The sequence below is a fragment of the Vigna unguiculata genome, chromosome 4 (assembly GCF_004118075.2).
Source record: "Vigna unguiculata cultivar IT97K-499-35 chromosome 4, ASM411807v1, whole genome shotgun sequence".
Classification (NCBI taxonomy): Eukaryota; Viridiplantae; Streptophyta; class Magnoliopsida; order Fabales; family Fabaceae; genus Vigna; species Vigna unguiculata.
Genome location: NC_040282.1, coordinates 899,720 through 918,999, shown reverse-complemented (window position 1 = coordinate 918,999; position 19,280 = coordinate 899,720). Strand labels below are relative to the sequence as shown.

The window sequence follows — 19,280 nt, the reverse complement described above, 5'->3', positions numbered from 1 at the left end:
CATCAATTGATTTAAGAACTTAATCACTACATTTACATTTTCTGTTTAATTATTATTATTATTATTATTATTATTATTATTATTATTAGTTTTATTATACATTTCAGTTCTGGTGGGAAAAAAACATAAGCTGTAGTTATTGTAGTGAAATGCTAAACCTTAAAACATACCTGCCTCTTCTATTAACTTTTCTTTCGAATGTTTACTGGTTTTTCCTATGGCAAGACTGGGTTTTCCTATGGCAAGAGAATAGGAAACATATTCTAGTTAGGAAAACACTTTCCTCGTCCTCGTATTTGTACTAAAATCTTAATTTGGTTATTATATTTTTATTAATTTTAATTAAATTCATATTTTTACAAATTAGTAACAATTAAGTTCTTTCTGTTAGTATAGAATTGATATCATTAAGAAGGTGTCATGTGTCAATTCTTTATTTTTTTGAATTTTTTAAATTGTGTTAGTTCTATATTAACGGAAAGGACTTAATTGTTTTTTATTTAAAAAAATGTAGACCTAATTGATACTAATAAAAATATGATGACCAAATTGAGATTTTGATAAAAAATATGAACTATAAAATATTTTAATCTACTGGTTATGAAGTACATTGATTTTCTTCTCTAAACATGTTTATAGGAAAGAATTCAAGAACTTTAAGCACCAAAGACAGTGACATATCTCTGTTGAAAGCTCACTTTCATAAATCATTTTTAATTTTTCACTCAAATCATTTTCTCCTTGATGTGACAAGGTTATGGAGCAAACACCAACAATTTTACCAGAGAAAAAAAATTCTTGCAGAAAGAAAGAAGCAAATTATTGAACTGAATAATTTGTAAAAGATAATCTCTTTTGGGCAGATTTTGAAATTGAAAAAGGTTTCAAAAAATCAAATATGAAAGGGATACTGGCCTGAGGAAGAGGAAGCTACTTTTGATAAAACTCACACATTGTATTTACAGAAATGTGTTTTACACTCCAGAGGCTAGTGTAGGTATAAACATGATGTAAACTATTCAACAGGTACTACTTATGAATGCTACCCTGCTTTAAATACATGTACAATTGTACCAATTCTTACAATTTTGTCCTAGAATCTGTAACATGAAAAAAGAAAAAACTATATTCAGTATTATAAGTGTTTATGATGCTGTTTTCAATTTTTTTATACAAATAAAGTAAAACTTTAAATTTCATCACCAATGTAAGTGTAGTTTTTTGAGAACATTGATTCCTAGATTACCGAAGACATGAGAATATAGATTGTTCTGTGAAACATGCTTTGATGTTCCATCATCCATTATTGTTCACAGAAGAGGTGACATGATTAGAAATCACAGAGTACTTTTAACTGTATGGAGAAGACATGAATCTATAGTCTCCACCATATCTCTTAACTCTATCTTTGACTACCAGAACCATGTCACATAGTTTTCTTCATATGCATTTTGAATTGAAAAAAATAATAAGTTGCACACTGTTTACAAACTCTATAATGTGTATCTTTGAAATCCATGACCATCTATTAAAAAAACAGAACTTAAAACAGTATTACAACACTACAAACTTTGTGCTTAGTTAAAATAAGTCTAATTTGAGGTTCTTTTACATATAGGGGTAAATTTGTCCAAATATTACAAAAATCGAAAATCAAGAAAATATTACTGGTCATGGACTAAGTCGTGTAAATTCATGAAAACTTTAAAATCAAAGTCGTTAATCACAGTATTATTTTTGAATTATTTTTGAAGTTGTCATGAGTCCACACGACTTAATAATCAGTAATATGTTCCTAACTTCTTCATTTTCGTAATATCTTGACAAATTTGTCGATATGTAAAAAAACCTCTAATTTGAACTAACTTATTTTACTGTTATACTTTCCAAGTTCACCCTTGTGTTACTAAAACCATGCATGAATAATCTGAGTTTTCAAAATGATGTCCCCACTTTGTTATTTATGACAGAGCAACATCAGTGTAATGAGGTTGAGTGGGGTCCTTAGGAACTTGTTGGCACATGAGACATAACTCCCCGAAGGTGGCACAGGCCCTACAGCAATGAAGACAAGTGATCACATGGGCTCCTCGAAGAGGTAAACCAAGCACAAGTCATTGCCAAAAGCCCACACACCCCTTTCTGCCACCCTTTCAAACTCACCAAAAAGGACCAGTGACTTTAAAAAGTAAAACACAGCCTTTTGCAGGCTGCAGGAGATTCAACAGTGACACATAAATCCTCATTCACTCTCTCACTTCTCATTTATACTTCTCCTAACCAAAAGTACCATACTACTGCAACCATAAATGCACTCAGATTCAATACTCATAACTACCAACACATGAAATGCAGTGCAAACTCAGAAAATGTCATAAGTGGATGTCTTTTTTATTCCAATGCAAAATGCCAAGGAATGAGAAATTTTTCTGCATAGTTTTCTAGGAAGTCATTATATCATTATATCATTATATATCCTCTGAAAAGTTTTGTAGGGGCATGAATCAATTCAAGGAAAAATACAAAAGGTTCCCCTTATGATTTGGTAATATATAATGATAAATACACAACATGCCTAAATAACAACTGAGAGAATGAAAAATTCCCTTCAGTGTCTTAACAGGGTCTTGTGAAGAGGAAATAACTAGATATTACTATCTTACACCAGTTACAATCAATACAAGCATAAGGGTACACATTCAGAAATTGTGATTAGGTGTCAGGGTTTCCACACTTGGACCTTGAAGCTTTTGCAAAATAACATCCATGTCAAAAGTGACGCTGCAATAGATGTGTGTTAAGCAGCACAACCTCCACACACAATACTTCTGTCAGACAGTAAAAAAGACATGTTAACATGTAGTCAAATGTTTCTGGAGGATAAATCACATAAAATTTCAGCAAGAATGATAGAAATTTGCAAGTAAAATAATAAGTTATGTGGTTCTCCTATTCCATCCCAAGATGTAGCAAGCTTGAGTAGTGATCTAAGGTCAAGGGCATTCAACAAATGCTCTTTCAGAAGGAATGATCTTAATGCCTATTCAATGCTCCTTCAGTGCCATTGTCTTCTTTTGCAGTGTTTTTCTTTTCTTTCCTTTTTTGGGGGTATCAAAGCCTATTTATATCTTTGTCCAATCATCACAGTATTTCACTGCATAAGTAGCAACATCACCTAGCCTAGCAATTTCGTTTCTACATCAGGAAAGTCTCTCAAATTACACACTTATCATATCATGAATTCCACCACCAAATGCTTTGAGAGATCAATGGTTTTAAGAATGCTTCAAAAGTATAGGAGTAAGGGACTTACACAAACGAGCAACCGGACCTTCTATGCCTTTTCTTCCTGGCCATTTCTTTCCTCCTTGGAGGTTGAAGCACAACTTTAATGGCAGTATCAAACACTGCTTTCACATTCTAAATCATGCAAATACAGAAACAAGTTTAGGTACAAATTTTAAAAGTCATAGCAACAATAAGTAGTGCATAAAAACAAAAATAGTTAAATTTAAAGCCACTACCTGTTGAGTCTTTGAACTGCACTCAATGTAAGCTGCAGCACCTATTTGTTTCCTCAGTTCTTCCCCCTATTACCAATGTGACATGATTGATAAATGGCATCATTTTCTTTACTTACAAACATAATAAATACATTTCTTCATACTTATCAAGTGAATAAAATGAAGGAAGCAAATTAAAAATGTAAACCTCAGCAGATGTTATGACATTAGATCCCATGTGATCAGCCAGATAACCCCGGTCTTCACGGAGATCTAAAACCAACAATTCAGTACTTTAAGTCATTATCTTCTTCCCTCTAAAATTAACGTAAGAAATTACAAAATTTTGCCTGTGCTGCTGCTTACCTAACTTTGTACCAACAAGAACAATTGGAACATTAGGTGCAAATCTACGCAGTTCTGGCATCCACTGAAAGAGAAAAGAAGGAATGCAGAAATGAGTAACTACTGAGTTATGGGGGCATAAATGCAGAAGTTTAAGAGCACATAAATGCTCTGTTGAAAACTGTCCATTATTGATAACTCCTAATAGCCTAATACAATGAAAACATGCATGTTCTACAGTAGTAAAGCCACATACAAGCCTAAACAATAATCAAACAGCTACAGACTTAGGCTTTGTTGGAATATGGGCCTAGAAATATCATCTTAGGAAAAAAATTTCCACTTTTCAAAATTTCTTTGAAGTAAACAATAGGAGTTGTTATGAAATAAAAAAATAACTGTTTAGTAATTCAGTTGCTTGCTAAAATGTCTGTGTAGATTTCATTTATGGATCAGTTTGAACCTGTTTGTTCCACTGTCTCTTTACATCCTTCCTGTTCCTAGGTTTTTTCCTCTTTAACTTTCTATGGTGATTTTCTTTTCCCTCTCTTTATGTAGCCATCAATAGCCAAAAGTCAACAAAGACATTGTGGCTAATATCAATCAAAGACCCAAGAGTAAACATAAACATAAACCAGTGATCATTGGAGCTCCTTTCAACCAACCACTCTCATTATGCAACTTGATTTCTCTGTCCTGTGATCTTATTTTATTGTTAAACCTATTGCTATATGATGTACACTTTCTGCAAAATCTCAAAAATTGAATTGCACACTTTAACATTTGGAGAGGGATACTACACAACTATTGCAAACGGCATTTTTTCAAAAACTAAAATGTGAGAAGGAAGGACACGGTAATGTAGAAAATGTTTCCCTTCATTTGGGTTTTATGTGCACTCCTTCAGAAAAATATTTTCAATTTTTCATCATAAACTTTATTCTTTAATTTATGTTTTCCTTTCATCCCATCTTGTCCCCTCATCCATAGAAAGCCTAAAGGAAAAGACTCACTTTCTGCAAAGTTGAATCCAAAACTAGAGAGAAGAAATAACATACAAAAGAAGGGAAAGCAAACATATATATGAACCTTCTTGAGAACATTTTCATAGCTAGCTCTGCTAATCAGTGAGAATGCTAAGACAAAAATGTCTGCTCCTCTGTAGCTCAGTGGCCTCAACCTGCTATAGTCTTCCTGACCTTTAAAACAGTGAAAAAAAGTGTATCCAAAGTTAAAGGATAGTGAACAATCAAAACACAGTTTTTGGACATTAAAGGCTCAAGTGGGAAGCTCCAAGTACCTGCTGTGTCCCATAGCCCCAAATTCACAATACTTCCATCCACAGCTACATTGGCACTAAAATTATCAAACACTGTCGGTATGTAATCCTGCAACACAAAAATAAAAGAGAAAAGAAAAGAAAAAAAAAAAAAAACAGTGAGCTAGATGATAAAGAGAGAAGGGTCTCATCACCAACATTTGAATCGTAGACAGATAAAGCAAAGATAATAAAACACATCAACACATTGAAGCCCAAATACCAATACAGTGTGAGTTTGAATAAAAAGCACCTTTCACATGAAACACCTCCAAAGTATAAGAACAAGAGAGTCTAATGGATAAAAGAAGCATCTTTGATGGAGGGGTCTGAGTTTTCTAAAGAGACTTACAGTGGGGAACTTGTTGCTGGTGTAGCAAATGAGCATGCAGGTTTTCCCAACAGCCCCATCTCCAACGGTGACACATTTAATGAACTTTGAAGCATTCATCATCGCATGAACACTGTTAAGTAAACTAAGGCTCAGCTGCAACAGAACAACAAGGCTGGAAAAGACCCTCAAAAGTTGAGTTTGGAACTAAGAAAGTGTGGTCTCTCTGTTTACATTAAAGGGTGTGTGAGATGAGGTGTAGAGAGAAAAACAAAGAAAAGAGGTTCTTATAGTTTCAAGAAACAAGAAATATAAAAATAGTGAGAGAGAAAAGAGTTGAGCTGCAATGCATATATACTAATAGTTTAGTTTTAGTTTAGTCAAATGGTGCTGTGTTCGTTGCTGCTGCTCACTTTTTCGTCCCACTCCATAAATTTCAAATCCAACAGAAATTTTTTGAATCACTCGATGGGGCCCTCTCTCAAACGGTACCTATGCATGCTAAACCAAACCTTTTCATTTGTTGGTTTCCAACTACATCTCATTAGTGACTGATTACTGCTCATTACTTGTTCCACCATACAACACTTTCTGCAGCAAATTCAAATCACTGTTTCCACATTCCAACTGTAATCTGGGCCTGCTAGCAATCATATTGCAAATAATTTCAATATAATGCTAATTCAATAAACAATACATTTTTCCAAGAAATAATACAATAAATCGAATAAATAAGGCTTAAACTCTCAGCCTCATAACAGAACTCAGAATGCATACAGTAAAAAAAAAATAGTAGTTTTAAATTGTTGTACTGTTTTCTCGGCAATCTCGCTTTTGTTTGACCCATAATTACTTGGAGAAGAAGAATTCCAATTTTGAGACATGAGTAAAGTTGTTCTGTGCAGTAGTGACAGAACACAAACGACGAACAAAACGCACACATGTCAATACTTGTTCATTTATTTTCAAAGTCTATTATCAAAACACCAATTTGTATGGATAATAAATTTGTTTTGCACTTATTTCGGTGCATTAACTATTAATCTAGCTCTTAATCTGAATTTGGTGAAGAAAGAGAAAAGGAAAACGAGGATAATAATAATAGTAGGAAAAAATATTCATAACCCGACAGATTCAAATTTATTGAACCGTTTGAAGTTGTTGTTTTGTCCCAATCTCAAACACTCCAAATAATAAATTAAAATGCATCAATATTTCACCACGAGACTAAGAAGCATTCATTATTTCAGAACTACAACATTTCTTTAACCTTTTTGAAGTTGCTTCAAATTATATTTTTTTACATAAAATTATTCATATATTTCAAAATAAAATTAAATATATTTTTCATCATCAAATTATTATTATTAAATATTATGTTTCTTCTTAAAAATAAATTATAAAGTATTTATTCTTTATGTTTTATAAAAGTGATATAAAACATCATTTTTAAAAAAACGGGTATTTTTCACATAAGAAATGAAGTTCTACCACATCCACCATATATTCTTCGTTAAAAAGGATATATGATTTTCATAAAATACAGTAGCAAAATATGTTGTAGTTTAATTTAAAGATGAAATATAAGTTTTAATAATAGTTTGAGAAGAAAAAATAACCTTTAAAAATATTACATCACCATCTATTTTACGCTTTACATTTCTTTAATTTAAAAAAATATTATATAATGGAGATTATTATTATAATAATAATAACAATAAAAATAATAATAATAATAATAAATAACAAAAGGAGTCAACACAAATCTCAAGATCCTACTAGGGATAGTTTTTTCTTTCAGCACAACAAAAGTTTTTTATTTAACTTATGATGTAACACGTGAACTTGTTTTGTAAAATATAACGTTGTATTGTAGAACTGTAAATATTCTTTTAAAAACTAGTACAAACGGTCGGGTTTTTTTGGTTTTTTTTTTTAAAATAGATTTTACTTTTATTATATATGAATCAAAAAATAATTTGAATGTTTATTATTATTGGTTTAATTATGTATTAATTTTTTATTTTAGTATAGGATTGATTTAATTAATTATAATAAATTTATTTTGGTGAAATTAATTAAAAAAATAGTAGTAATAATAGAATTAAGTAATAAATATTTAAATATGATATTAACACAATTGTTTTCCAATTATAATATTATATTTTACTATTATATAATTAATATAACTATTTTTGTATTAATAATAATAATAATAAATTATACTAATAAATGTATCACTATTCAAACTTGCTTTTGATGTTAAAATTGTCATTGAATGTTTTTTTAAAAGGCTTGACATAGTGAAAACATTATATATAAAACACAGATTATATAAACCTAAGTGTTAAGAATTAGTAACATTTAATTATGTAATTCAATTGATACACAAAAGAACTATAAAATCTTTCTATTGAAGCAAAACTTGCAAAAGGGTGTCTTAAAATGATATGGTACAGTTGAATTCAATTAGAGTAAAATAAAAATTCATAAGATCCTTGTAGATACTCTAAAAACACTTTTATGGGTGGTGTAAGAAGTAGTCTTTAAACATAACGATATTTTGACTCACTTCTAACTCATCACTCCAATTATCTTTCAATTATATATTTTAATTTTTTTTGGTAGTGATATAATGTAATAATCAAATGATTATTGAAGTGATAAATTAAAAGCGGATTAAAATATCATTATCGTGAATAATCCAACCAGCAGGTTAATACAACAAGAGGGTGTCATCAGAAAGCAAAAAACAAAAAGTAACACATAAATACTACTAAAAATGGAATGTCCAATATTCATAATATTCATACTAATATGTTGGAGCTTTTATGCCTAAAATATCTTAATAATGAGTGAGGTATAAAGAAGGTACTAAAGATTTCTCAATAGAGAAACATTCTCACTCAAGAAAACTCCGAACAGAAAATCTAATTCATCCAATACCATGATATCCAACAATGGAGATTTCACATAATCTTTGAAGCAAGGTTCAGAGTGCTCATGGAGCTATTACAAAAAGGGGCTGCATGAAAAACAAAGTATATCAGTTAGAGCAATGAAACATGTAGTTTCTAGACAAACATGCATGTGTGTGTCACAAATGTAGAGAGAAAATACCGTTTCTAAACTGACTGGTTTGCTATCCTCAATCAATATCTCAGCTATTGTTCCTGACTGATCAGCCTGCCACCAAGTAATGAAGATAACCAATAAATTAGAGGATTTGGTTTCTAGCTAATAATCACTTTGTATCGAGTCCAGATTCTTTGCTAAGTTTTTGTTATCGTTCTTATGACGTACTTTCAAAATATACTGATTTTGATATATTAAAAAAGTTTTTAATATATTCTAAAATATCAAAATAATGCAAACCAATGTATTTTGAAGGCTCAGCTGAGGAACACTACTGAAAACTCAATAAAGAATTCAAATTCCTTTGTAGCACTCCTAGTGTAATGTATGCAGGGTGTATTGCATTAGGATTTTAAAGGTTTTGAAAGACTCTTTTTTTATAAGAAGAGATTTGAACTCTCTCCTGTTTTAAGAAGAGTCTTCACTAAATCTTATTAATACGATTAAAATAAAATTAAAAACCTAATAAACCAGACATAAGCAGATTTTTTTCCAAATGATTAGTGAATTAACTGTGAATGGAGCTAAAAACATAAGCAGATTTGAGAAGCTCAACCAGGTCTGTGCCTTTAGATTTGTTAACTGCCAGATTTTTGTATCAGTATTATGGGCAAACATAAAGTAAACAACATAGTGATAGAGAAAAAAATGTAATGATATACTAGAACAAACAGGAAAACAAATACACATACATACCTCAATTTCATTCATCAGTTTCATAGCCTCAATAATGCAAATAACTTGCCCTTTCTTCACTTTATCACCCACCTGAAGCAACAGCAGAAATAGTTAGTCTCTTCATTGATTAACTTAGCAAACAAAGTAATATTTAGTTCATAAATTATCCTTTGCAAATTGACACCTCAACAGAAAAAAAGAGAGTGGTATTTAAACCGTGTGTGTCTACAAACCTTGACAAATGGAGGTTCATCAGGTCCTGGACTCCTGTAGAAAGTTCCAGCCATCGGACTTTTCAGCGGCGGGTGAGAAGACGAGCTTGCTTTTGCAGGGGAAGGCAAGGCAGGCAGTGCTTTTTGGGGGGAAGAGCTAGTAGGAGCGGCGGTCGGTGCTGCCGGTGGCGGTGGAAATGCGGCATACATAGGAGGTACTGATACTGGTGGAGGCTGCAATGCTTCCTTTTTTCTTATCATGAGTTCATAGTCTGATTGCTTAAGTTGAAATTCCACAATATCTCTTGAATCAACGAGTCTAGCCATGGAAATGGTATTAGATGATGCATACTCTAGCATTAGACATGATAAATACAAAATAATAGAAGATTGTATAGTTCAGATTCTCTGTTGAGTATGTTGGTGCTGTCTTCTGCTGAGTATTAAAAATATACTCATGTTGGTATATTAAAATTCTTTTTAATTTATTTTTAAACATCAAAATCAGTGTCTATCAGTGTTATTCAAATTCAAAATGAAGCTACTTAATCTTACTTTACAAGATCTGCAACTTGAGACATGAATGCAGTAACAGAAACTTCATCTGCAATAGTGGCACCAGAGTGTTTTCCATTAGGCACTTCTTTTTCTTTTGATGAAGCAACACTAGGTTCCTTGACCGCTACCGGGGCAGAATTAGAATTAGAATTTTCAACTTTAGCAGCCTACAACACGCAAAGCAGGGTAGCTTATGGTAAAATTTTCTGAATCTAATCAAGGACACGTTTGAACAGGGTGATAAAATCTCATTCAGAATAACTCAATATGAACTAATAAAAAAGAAAACAAAAGACTAGGTGTAAACTGACCTTCAGCACAGAAAATTGCTTCCTGTTAGAACACTGCAAGAGACAACAAATAACAATATTAATTGACAAGTTATAATTTTTCCAATTTTATTCCCATTGAAAACAAATGGCAGATAAGCTAACATAACAAGCATAACAACTTGAATGCATTTTAGTTGCATTTGTGCTTCATTCAGAACCCTCAATAATGTTTCTCAGAGTGATAACATACTGAAAAACTTCAGTTGTAGTTCCCACGTAAGAAAATCAAATGAGAGGAGTAATGTGAGGATAATAAAAAAATCAACAGGCATCATAAACTATTAATATATACCATGCTTCAACATATAAAAGATTGGATATTACAGAAAAGACTGTTCTCAAAACATAGATCACCCACAACAAAATTGTCTAACAAAGTGTTGTTACATTTTTCTAATTATTGTCTTAACTTAGACCATTTATGCTCAACACTATATCCAATATGCTCATTCTTTCATGAACATTTAGAAAACTTAAGGAAAATCATTGATGAAGGTACCATTACATCGCTATCACTATCACTAAAATAAAGCAATTGAGCAAAATACCCAAAGAATAAATATTTTCGTGTGATTACATAATTTCTCATCCTTAAATCATTGATAAAGGCATCATTTCTTCATTTACAACTAAAATCAATTGAACAAAACATTAACACAGTCAGAGAAGCAGATATAGATACGTAGATAGATGTGAAAACTGATACCTGAATTCTAGATGATGCAGATTCAGCAGATAAAGAACTGAACGATAGAAAAGGTTTGAAGCTGAACCCACTTTGAAAGGGAACAAGTTGGGATTTGAACCCCAGAGAGGAAAAAGAAGTAGAAGGGCACTTGGGGCATGGGACCGAGAATGAGGCCATTTTGAAAGCACCCCACGAACCAAAAACCAGACTTTCCTTCTTCACTTCCCAAAGGGGTGCGTGATCTGCGAAGAATGGTGAGAATATATGCCAAGAGCCGTTGAGACCGAAGAGGGTGCGCCTGTGATGAATCTGAGAAAACACGAAAAAGGGTACAAACGCTTTAATGAGGGTGGATGGAGAATACAAAGGAGATTTGAAACACTTCGATTTGGTTCAGATTTTACAAATGTAGGTTCGATGATTACGATGCAAGTGCAGTAACCATCGAAGTGTCACAGTTTTACCTAACTTGGAGGAACAAACAATGAACTATGTAGTGTCACTTCTTTTACATGTTTGATGTGTTTTCGTCTGCAAGAAAAGAAATTCAAAAAATATATTCTTTGTTAATTCAGGTGAACCGGTTTTTGACTGATTTATTGGTTTAATTAGAGACAGTTTTTGCGATTTGATTTTTTTAATCAGCAGTTTCATGGTTCTATTAAACCAAACAATGTTATTCATTCACCATTTTTTTAAATGAACATATGGACGATATATGATATTAACCACATAGTTTCTGATGATGTTCAACTCTTCAAAAAGCTTTAACTCTCAGCACAAGATCATGAAAATTTAAGTTAATTGTGAGCTTTTAATTCTCACTCCGTTTTATTTATTTTGTTGTTTAAGATTTTACTCAAAAAAATGTAATACATTATTCCAAGGTAAAAAAGACTAATTTTACTAAAGTAATTTTATTATCTTTCTTAATTTCTGTAGATATATAGTTAAGTATTTCAAAACAATATTATTGATTAGGGAGTAAGAAAATAGTGTAAATATTTTACAAGACCTAAAAAATCTAATAGTTATGTTTTTTTTTTAATACTAGTTATGACAATTAATATGGAATGAGTAAATTACTTAATGATAAATTATGTATTTATGAGTTTTAGTGTTTTTTGTTGTGTTTTAATTATGTACTTAAGTGGTATTTATTTGTAAAATAAGGAATACTTACGACTCAACTCACTGACTTTTAAATATTACTAATTCATGATGATATTTTGTTCAATATATATATATATAAAGTACAATAAATACAAACTTTTGTGAAGAAGAAGTAGAACTAACCTTCTACTGAAAAGGTTTTCTTATGCTCTTTAAAATGTCCTATGTGGAACGAAGAATGCAAAAACCTTGCCTTTCGGGAGAAAAATAATTCTCTTGACAAACATCAATCACGCATTAAATATACAATCACAGCCAAATTTTATGAAGATCAGAGCAGAAAACTTCAAAGAAGTGAAGAAAGACCATAAAACCCTCTAATGGAGACATGTGTCAATGATTTACAATGTCTATTTCAATAACTTCATTACACTAATATTGTCTTAGATACTAGTGTTATATCCTATGTAAGGATGTTGTGTTTTTTTTTTTTCTTTTAATTTGGTATTTGTAGAATAAATAAATAATAGTTATATTTAGAGTAAATGATTATTTTATACATAACATCATACAATATTATTGTCTATACAAATAATAATAATAATAATAATAATAATAATAATAATAAATATTAGAATTAGATATTTATGACATTATACAAGATAGAGTACTGTTTCTTTAACATGTGTCGTTATTTAGACATAATTAATTATTATTTGGTGGAAAATTTAATAAATATTTAAGTTGGTAGGAAAATATATCTTTTCGGTCTATCCAAGTTAGATTTTTTTCAGATTGTAGACATTTTTTATTCTTTTTGATATTTGTACTTCGTTTTTACTTTGGAATTCACTATCAATGTTTTAGTTCATTAGTTTACATCGGTGTGATTATTTCTGTTATATATATATATATATATATATATATAACTTCAAAAACTTGTTTTAAAATTTTATTTATTTGTTATATCATGGCAATGTAAATAATATTTAAGTTTTCCATTTTATTTGCGTTACTAAATATTATTTAGATTTTTGGTTAGCTGGCATCCGTGGGATCCGTATCATCAGCACATTTGGGTTGTCAAAACCATATAAAAAAACATTTGAACTTACGACACCACCATAGTGGCCTTACATATTAAGAAGAACATTTGAACATTTCAATTTATTTTCAAAAAGTTAATGAAGAAATATATAAATAATTTAAAAGAAAAAAAGACTCAACCAGAATTCGATGAATTGCACATTTTCCGAGCCTAGTATGCTGTTTCATGTTGTAAAATTTGACTACCATAAATTGAATTCTTAACTTAGAGGACAAATGTTGTCACATGTTCATCTAATAATTTATTTTTCCAATAAATTTTAGTTCATAAAAAAAAAAAAAAAAACAGAGCACTATCGGTACATTTAAGAGTTTTCTTAACTCACATTAAATTGAATTAATGTCTGCAAGTTGTTGCTTATTTAATAAGTTTATGTTGTCAAAAAATTGAGAGATTAGAGAATTAAGAGAAAGAAAAGAAAAATTCGTGAACTCTACCATATCTTATTTTATTCCTCATCTTTCATGATTTTGTGTAGGAAAGATACATTATGTGGTCCTCTTAGGTTTAATTCTTTTCTTTTCTTATTATTATTTTTATTTTATATTAATAAAATGTAATTATATTTTTATTTTTAAAGATGTAAATAGAAACCCTTAGTTCAATCGAATTCTTTAAACTTTTAGGAAGCATAACTATAAAGTTTATAAATTGGTAAGCAACATTATGTATACAATAGAGAGACAAGTAAAGTTTATGCTAAAACATGAATTAGTAATTAAATTTATTTAAAAACTTCCACGAATATCTATAAATAGTCACATTTTTCACAAAAACTCTTTGACCAAAAAGCCTCACAAAATTCGTAGACAGAGTGATGAATGACAGAAATAAGTTAAACAAGTTACTGATGTGAATTTTTTCTAAACATGAACACTTCAGACTAGAAAGTTTATTTATTTCCATAACATGCACCACATCATGCCCTTGTGAAAGCACACAACACAATTACATCTATGAAAACGTTTCTACTAAAAGTTCTTGCATCAAAAGAGTCACAAACACAGTAAGAACATCAAAGAACATCATCAAAGTTCTGGCATCTATGAGGAAGCATCGAAGGGTTTAAAGAGCCTTGATGATCTCTTCAGCACTGGAGACGGTGAACTCTCCTCCACTTTCAACATTGGCAACCTTCACCTTCAGGTCATCCACCAGCAGTGCAAACCTCCTAGACCTAACACCAAGACCTTTCTCTGTCAGGTCAAGCTCAAGCCCAAGTGCGTTCGTGTATTTTGCAGCACCATCTGCAAGGAACTTCACATGTTTGTTCTCTGGGAAAGTCTTCGCCCATGAGTTCATCACAAAAGGGTCATTCACTGCAAAATCAAACCACACTTCAAATTAGCCACTTCACAAACTATATCTATCTTCAACACTTTGGTTCACATCATGTGCACAATTTAACTCATATTATTCACCAAGTCCCTGTGATAAAGTGTTCCACAATTCAATCTATATAACAGAAACTATACAACAGAAGAAGAAGAAGGAGAATTAGAAAATTTCAATATCTAAACCATTGCATGCAAGCTTTTCCAGTTTCAAAGATGATTAGAACAAATCAAAGATCAGGGGTTGGTTAATATAGTAACAAACAGGCAACAAGCTATTTGGATTTAGGAATCCCTTTCTAGAGTCTTTTGGGCTCAAGAAGTGCAAAAATGCTGGTGAATTTCAACTTTATAGATAGTAAATTGGAAGTTTAGATTAAATCATATGCAACACTAAGAATTGGGAAGAATTTCCAAACGCAGGTCAATCAATACATACCACAGAACAGTAAGCCATCAGTATCAATTGATTGAACAACTAACCCATCAGCAAACCATTTAATGTTCTTATGCCAACACTAATCTTGAATCTCACATTAAAGCAGTAAAAAGAGTGACATGTTCATCCTTTACACTTACCACTGATACAGATGATTTCATCCACACCCTTTCCTTTCAGCTCTTCTGCTCTCTCAATGAAGCCAGGAACGTGCTTCAAGCTGTTACAAAGTCACAGATTAAGACCAAACTCTTTAAATACCACCATCTCAACTTTATGAACCAAAAAACCTTGTAATAATCGAAACAGCAAAACACCTTCCAAAATTGGGGATCCAGCAACACATTCTCCAACAATACCCAATTCATAGTATCACTCCCATGATTTATATTTTTCTGTCTAGTAAACATTTCTATTTTTTGCTTTGTTAACACTCGACAAATTTTACTCAAAAGGGGGATTTTACCTTGAAACAAAAGAAAAAATAGATAAGGAAAAAAAAAGAAAAAAAAAAAGAGAACTTTGAGTACCCCAATTGTAAATTATCTTGAATCAATAAACATGAGTTCACATCCCCTTAAAAATAGTGAAACTTTGGTGATCAAAAGGGTGAATCTGGTATACCCACTAAGGTTTTTCCGATTATTTGAACTTTTATGATTGAAATATGAAGATTGAAAAGCATAAAGAGAAAAGGGAAAGTGAGGACCTGCATGTAGGAGTGAAGGCACCGGGAACACCAAAGATGATAACTTTCTTGCCAGCGGCAAGAGAGTGAATGGAAACAGCTTGGGGTTTGTTTTCATCATCCAAATAAGCCAAAATGCCGTCTGGAATAGCATCTCCCACAGCAATTGGAGCCATGTTCACGACGATGATTGTGATGGCAACGATGTACAATGAATTTGTGTTGTGTATTGTTGCTTCACAAACTGGATCCGACTTATATAACAAACAGTGCGGTGTGTTAGTCCATCAGAAATCGAAAGAACTACCAATGTGGAAGATTCTAGAAGGGAGCGGCTGTGTGAACACACTGGTAGTGGAGTGGTATAAAAAAAGTTTTTTAAATAAAAAATAAATTATTTTCATGTGAAAATCATGTTGATAATTTCCTGTTGTCCTATTTATTTATTCAAATAAATTGTTTGTCGATTTATTTATTCAAATATTTTAGGTTTTGATGCATATGACTTTTTTTTCATTTATTTTATTTAAGTTGAATAGGTTAAATATTACTTTTTAAATAATTATTTAATTGTTTAATGTTTGGGTCGGTGTCTGGACATGTGGGCGAGCGTGTGCGTGACCGCTGTGTGCGCAGGTACGTGTGTCTGTGTTATACTTGTGTGTGTCATACATTTTTTTTATATTTTCTTAACTTTCCTTCCTCTTTTAAAAAATCTTCTATTTCAAAAATATAATTTATATCAATAATTCTATATTTATATTCAATCTCTTTGTTCGATATTGAGATTATCGAAGTCAAGAAAAATATGATTTCTAAATAAAATACTATGGATTAATCGAAATAGTTGACAATTAACATTGGTGTTAGGAAACATTGCAAGATGACCTAGGTAGAGAAATGCAGACAAAGTCTATACACAATAATAATAATAAGTATTACAAATAGTAATAATATAAATAAATTTATATTTTAATAATAATAATAATAATCATAATATCAATAATAAACAATAACAATAATATAAATAATAATAGGGTTAAGTACGTTTTTAATCCCTGAACTTTGACTCAAAATTGAAATTCGTCCCTGATCGAAACTTTGATAAATTTTGGTTTCTAAACTTTAAAAATGAATGAATATAGTCCTTTTAACCCAATTTTGTTAACTTTTTTTTTTAGGTTTCGAACGCCTTTCTTAGTAAATATTGAGTCGATAATGTGTCAAACGGCGTAAACAACTTCAATATTTACTGAGAAATGCGTTCGAAACCTAAAAAAAGTTAACAAAATTGGGTTAAAAGGACTATATTCATTAATTTTTAAAGTTTAGGGACCAAAATTTTTCAAAGTTTTGACTAGAGACGAATTCCAATTTTGAACCAAAATCTAAGGACTAAAAACATACTTAACCCATAATAATAATATACACATCAATAATAATAATAATAATAATAAACTTTCATTCATTATTTTCCTATTTGTCTTTATTTCTTCCCCTATTTTTTTTAATCTAAACAATATTATTCTTATCCCTTAATTTAAACAATATTATTGTGTCAAATTCACTTGTTTTCACTTCTTTAAAGATGTGTTTGAATTTGGGAAAATAATTTTAGGAAGTGTAAGTAAATGGACTTGGATGAGAGTCTATCCATGATTTGAAATAATGGATAATAGATTGTCATGTTATTTAAATAAAGGGAAAGATAGTTGATTTACATGAATTTAATATGAAAGTTTATATATGATAATGATAGATTAAAAAAGTCTTTTAATAAATAAAATCACATAATTATTATTTTACCCTTAAAAATAAATATGATATAAATTTAATAATAATATTATTATTATGGTTAAATATGATTTTTGTCCATTAATTTTTAGTGAATTTTAGAATTAGTCAATTTCGAAACTTTAAACCAATCTAGTATTTCATTTTTTAAAATACGTAGATTTAGTCATTTTAATTAAATTTTGTTATGTTTATTTGATATTTCGTTCAAATACAATATTGAAATGTATATGGAACATCAAATAAACATAACAAAATTTGATTAAAATAACTAAATTTACGTATTTCAAAAAATAAAATACTAAATTGGTCTAAAATTTCGAAATAAATAAATTCTAAAATTTACTAAAAGTTAAGGAACAAAAACATATTCTACCCTTAATTATTATTATTGACTTAAAAATGAATCAATGGAATAAAATGAAAAAAAAAACTTAGAGAATAAAAATTGCGTGAAGAATAGAATAAAATAACAAAAAATAGTAATGCTAAGGGGCATAATCAATTTTTTTGCAATAAAATAATGGATTATCATAATTTTTTTTCTCACATTTATTCAAATCATTCCATATTTTTTTTAATCCAAATAATTATATATTCACCTATTTTTCCTCTCAAATCCATTATCCTAATTCCATATCCAAAAGGACAGAGATAATAATGAAAAATAAAGTAAAAAAGTAATTGAAAGAAGTGAAATAGAGTGAAGAGAGTCATGTTACAAAGAAAGTAAATAAAATATTTGGATAGGTGAGATATATAATTGTTTAGTGTGCCACTTGTAAATAAGAGTGTCGAAGTGAGTCAGCTTGGCTCACATGTATTGACTCACTATGGGTTGGGTTAAAAATTATTGAGTCTAACCCAACTTACTTTTGAATGAGCTAAAAAATTTACAATTTGACTAAACTCACCGCGAGTTAGTGAGTTAAGTGGGATATACCACTAACTCATACAAAATAATATTTTTTAATAATTTTTAATTATTCAAATTTGTAGGATGAAAACAAATTTATCATTTTTCGAATGTTGAAATTTGCAGGATTTTAAAAATATCAATAAATCCAGATAAATGCAATGAAATTTAAACTTTTTTTTGCTAGTTCAAAGATAAGAAATAAGTTTTTCAAAAAATAGATGGAGTTGTAAGTTAAGAGAGCCCAACCTAACCCAACTCAAATCCATATTTATTCACAAGTTCTAACCCGTTTTAAAACATCTACTTTTAAATATACACCTAACATTTTTTAAATTGTATACCTTAAATAAATTAAAAAGGTAAATTATTTAGTAAAATAAATAATTGAATAAATATATCCATTAAAACAAAATACAATGATATACATCAGTTGGTGTTATACATTCCACAACTTTAATATATTATTTATCATATTATTTAGGTTTTAATAGATTTTTTGCCCTATTATTATTGTGAGAGATTTATCTAATGAGACCCCTCAATTTTTCTTTTACTTCCGTCTCTAATTTATTTTAAAGGAGTTTATATGACTACGTTAAGTTGATATTGATACCCAATTATCATAATTACATAATATAATGTATAAATTAATAACATATTTTATAGACACATAAATCTATTTTAATCTGTGTTTATAAACTAATTTTACCAAAAACTTAGAAAATTAAATTTGAGCCAATTGAGTTGGAAACCCTATTCCGCGCTGCCTTTATTTAAAAGAGCAA

General features: G+C 30.1%; 3 protein-coding genes across 4 annotated transcripts; all 3 read right to left on the bottom strand.

Moving 5' to 3' along the window:
* Positions 1-2,437: 2,437 nt before the first annotated feature.
* LOC114181448 (rac-like GTP-binding protein ARAC7) lies at positions 2,438-5,827 on the bottom strand. Of its 2 annotated transcripts, none has more exons than XM_028067910.1 (8): positions 5,519-5,827; positions 5,149-5,236; positions 4,938-5,047; positions 3,870-3,933; positions 3,712-3,776; positions 3,525-3,590; positions 3,314-3,420; positions 2,438-2,828 (listed from the first exon to the last, which is right to left on the bottom strand). In XM_028067910.1, the coding sequence occupies exons 1-8, from the start codon at positions 5,618-5,620 to the stop codon at positions 2,798-2,800; spliced, it is 633 nt and encodes a 210-aa protein (XP_027923711.1). In that variant the 5' UTR covers positions 5,621-5,827; the 3' UTR covers positions 2,438-2,797. The 2 variants fall into 2 exon arrangements, with proteins under 2 accessions (XP_027923711.1, XP_027923712.1); XM_028067911.1 differs by having other exon boundaries at positions 2,438-2,825.
* A 2,331-nt stretch (positions 5,828-8,158) lies between these two features.
* On the bottom strand, positions 8,159-11,656 carry LOC114181144 (biotin carboxyl carrier protein of acetyl-CoA carboxylase 2, chloroplastic-like). Its single transcript, XM_028067503.1, has 8 exons — positions 11,565-11,656; positions 11,119-11,409; positions 10,392-10,424; positions 10,078-10,247; positions 9,544-9,841; positions 9,329-9,400; positions 8,618-8,683; positions 8,159-8,522 (listed from the first exon to the last, which is right to left on the bottom strand). The coding sequence occupies exons 2-8, from the start codon at positions 11,275-11,277 to the stop codon at positions 8,499-8,501; spliced, it is 822 nt and encodes a 273-aa protein (XP_027923304.1). The 5' UTR covers positions 11,278-11,409; positions 11,565-11,656; the 3' UTR covers positions 8,159-8,498.
* A 2,500-nt stretch (positions 11,657-14,156) lies between these two features.
* LOC114182397 (peroxiredoxin-2B-like) lies at positions 14,157-16,122 on the bottom strand. The gene is made up of 3 exons (XM_028069267.1): positions 15,804-16,122; positions 15,235-15,314; positions 14,157-14,640 (listed from the first exon to the last, which is right to left on the bottom strand). Exons 1-3 carry the CDS (start codon positions 15,956-15,958, stop codon positions 14,387-14,389), a joined length of 489 nt encoding a protein of 162 aa, XP_027925068.1. The 5' UTR covers positions 15,959-16,122; the 3' UTR covers positions 14,157-14,386.
* Between the last annotated feature and the right edge of the window lie 3,158 nt (positions 16,123-19,280).

Bases quoted from the DNA above. Each gene is read 5' to 3' on its own strand.
- LOC114181448 (XM_028067910.1), bottom strand. From the start codon at position 5,620: ATGATGAATGCTTCAAAGTTCATTAAATGTGTCACCGTTGGAGATGGG. The intron at 5,237-5,518 runs GTAAGTCTCTTT...TTTGTGTTGCAG, and splicing joins CCAGCAACAAGTTCCCCACT to GATTACATACCGACAGTGTT. The intron at 3,777-3,869 runs GTAAGCAGCAGC...TGTTGGTTTTAG, and splicing joins TCTTGTTGGTACAAAGTTAG to ATCTCCGTGAAGACCGGGGT.
- LOC114181144 (XM_028067503.1), bottom strand. From the start codon at position 11,277: ATGGCCTCATTCTCGGTCCCATGCCCCAAGTGCCCTTCTACTTCTTTT. The intron at 10,248-10,391 runs GTCAGTTTACAC...TGCGTGTTGTAG, and splicing joins AGCAATTTTCTGTGCTGAAG to GCTGCTAAAGTTGAAAATTC. The intron at 8,684-9,328 runs GTATGTATGTGT...ACTTGGTGGCAG, and splicing joins AACTGATGAATGAAATTGAG to GCTGATCAGTCAGGAACAAT.
- LOC114182397 (XM_028069267.1), bottom strand. From the start codon at position 15,958: ATGGCTCCAATTGCTGTGGGAGATGCTATTCCAGACGGCATTTTGGCT. The intron at 15,315-15,803 runs GTCCTCACTTTC...ACTTTGTAACAG, and splicing joins GCCTTCACTCCTACATGCAG to CTTGAAGCACGTTCCTGGCT. The intron at 14,641-15,234 runs GTAAGTGTAAAG...TTGATTTTGCAG, and splicing joins TGAAATCATCTGTATCAGTG to TGAATGACCCTTTTGTGATG.